This window comes from Merops nubicus, unplaced genomic scaffold, assembly GCF_000691845.1.
Source record: "Merops nubicus isolate BGI_N331 unplaced genomic scaffold, ASM69184v1 scaffold33203, whole genome shotgun sequence".
In the NCBI taxonomy this organism is placed as follows: domain Eukaryota; kingdom Metazoa; phylum Chordata; class Aves; order Coraciiformes; family Meropidae; genus Merops; species Merops nubicus.
Genome location: NW_008597428.1, coordinates 1 through 331, shown reverse-complemented (window position 1 = coordinate 331; position 331 = coordinate 1). Strand labels below are relative to the sequence as shown.

Below are 331 nucleotides of genomic sequence, written 5' to 3'. Positions count from 1 at the left end.
CAGGAGCCTCCTCTCCACAGCTCCTGGCCCGTGTTGGTGGCAGACCCCCCACGCTGCCCCCAGGCAGCTGTGCCCGTGTGCTCCAGGGCAGGATTTCCTGCACCTCAGCCACAGGAAGGATGCTTCTGGTCAGAGATATGCTCCAGGGCAGGATTTCCTGCTCCTCGGCCGCGGGAGGGAGGTTTCTGGGCAGAGACCTTCCCTCCCTGCGCTGGCTGAAGGGCTCTGCTGGGTCGCAGCCGTTCCTGCTGCCCTCACCTGGGTTCCCTCTGGTGCTCTCCCTGCCAGGTTGGCTGCCTTGCGGAATTAACGACTCCCACGGGGCCTGACG

The 331-nt window shown here is 65.6% G+C and overlaps 1 protein-coding gene across 1 annotated transcript in view; it reads left to right on the top strand.

Moving 5' to 3' along the window:
* CHMP1A (charged multivesicular body protein 1A) overlaps positions 1 to 310 on the top strand; it is a gene marked incomplete at its 5' end in the record, with an annotated part of 3,744 nt that extends 3,434 nt beyond the window's left edge. Inside the window, one exon of the mRNA XM_008936701.1 lies at positions 289 to 310. Within this exon, the coding sequence (XP_008934949.1) occupies positions 289 to 310 (22 nt within the window). The remainder of the gene's footprint in view (positions 1 to 288) is intronic.
* Between the last annotated feature and the right edge of the window lie 21 nt (positions 311 to 331).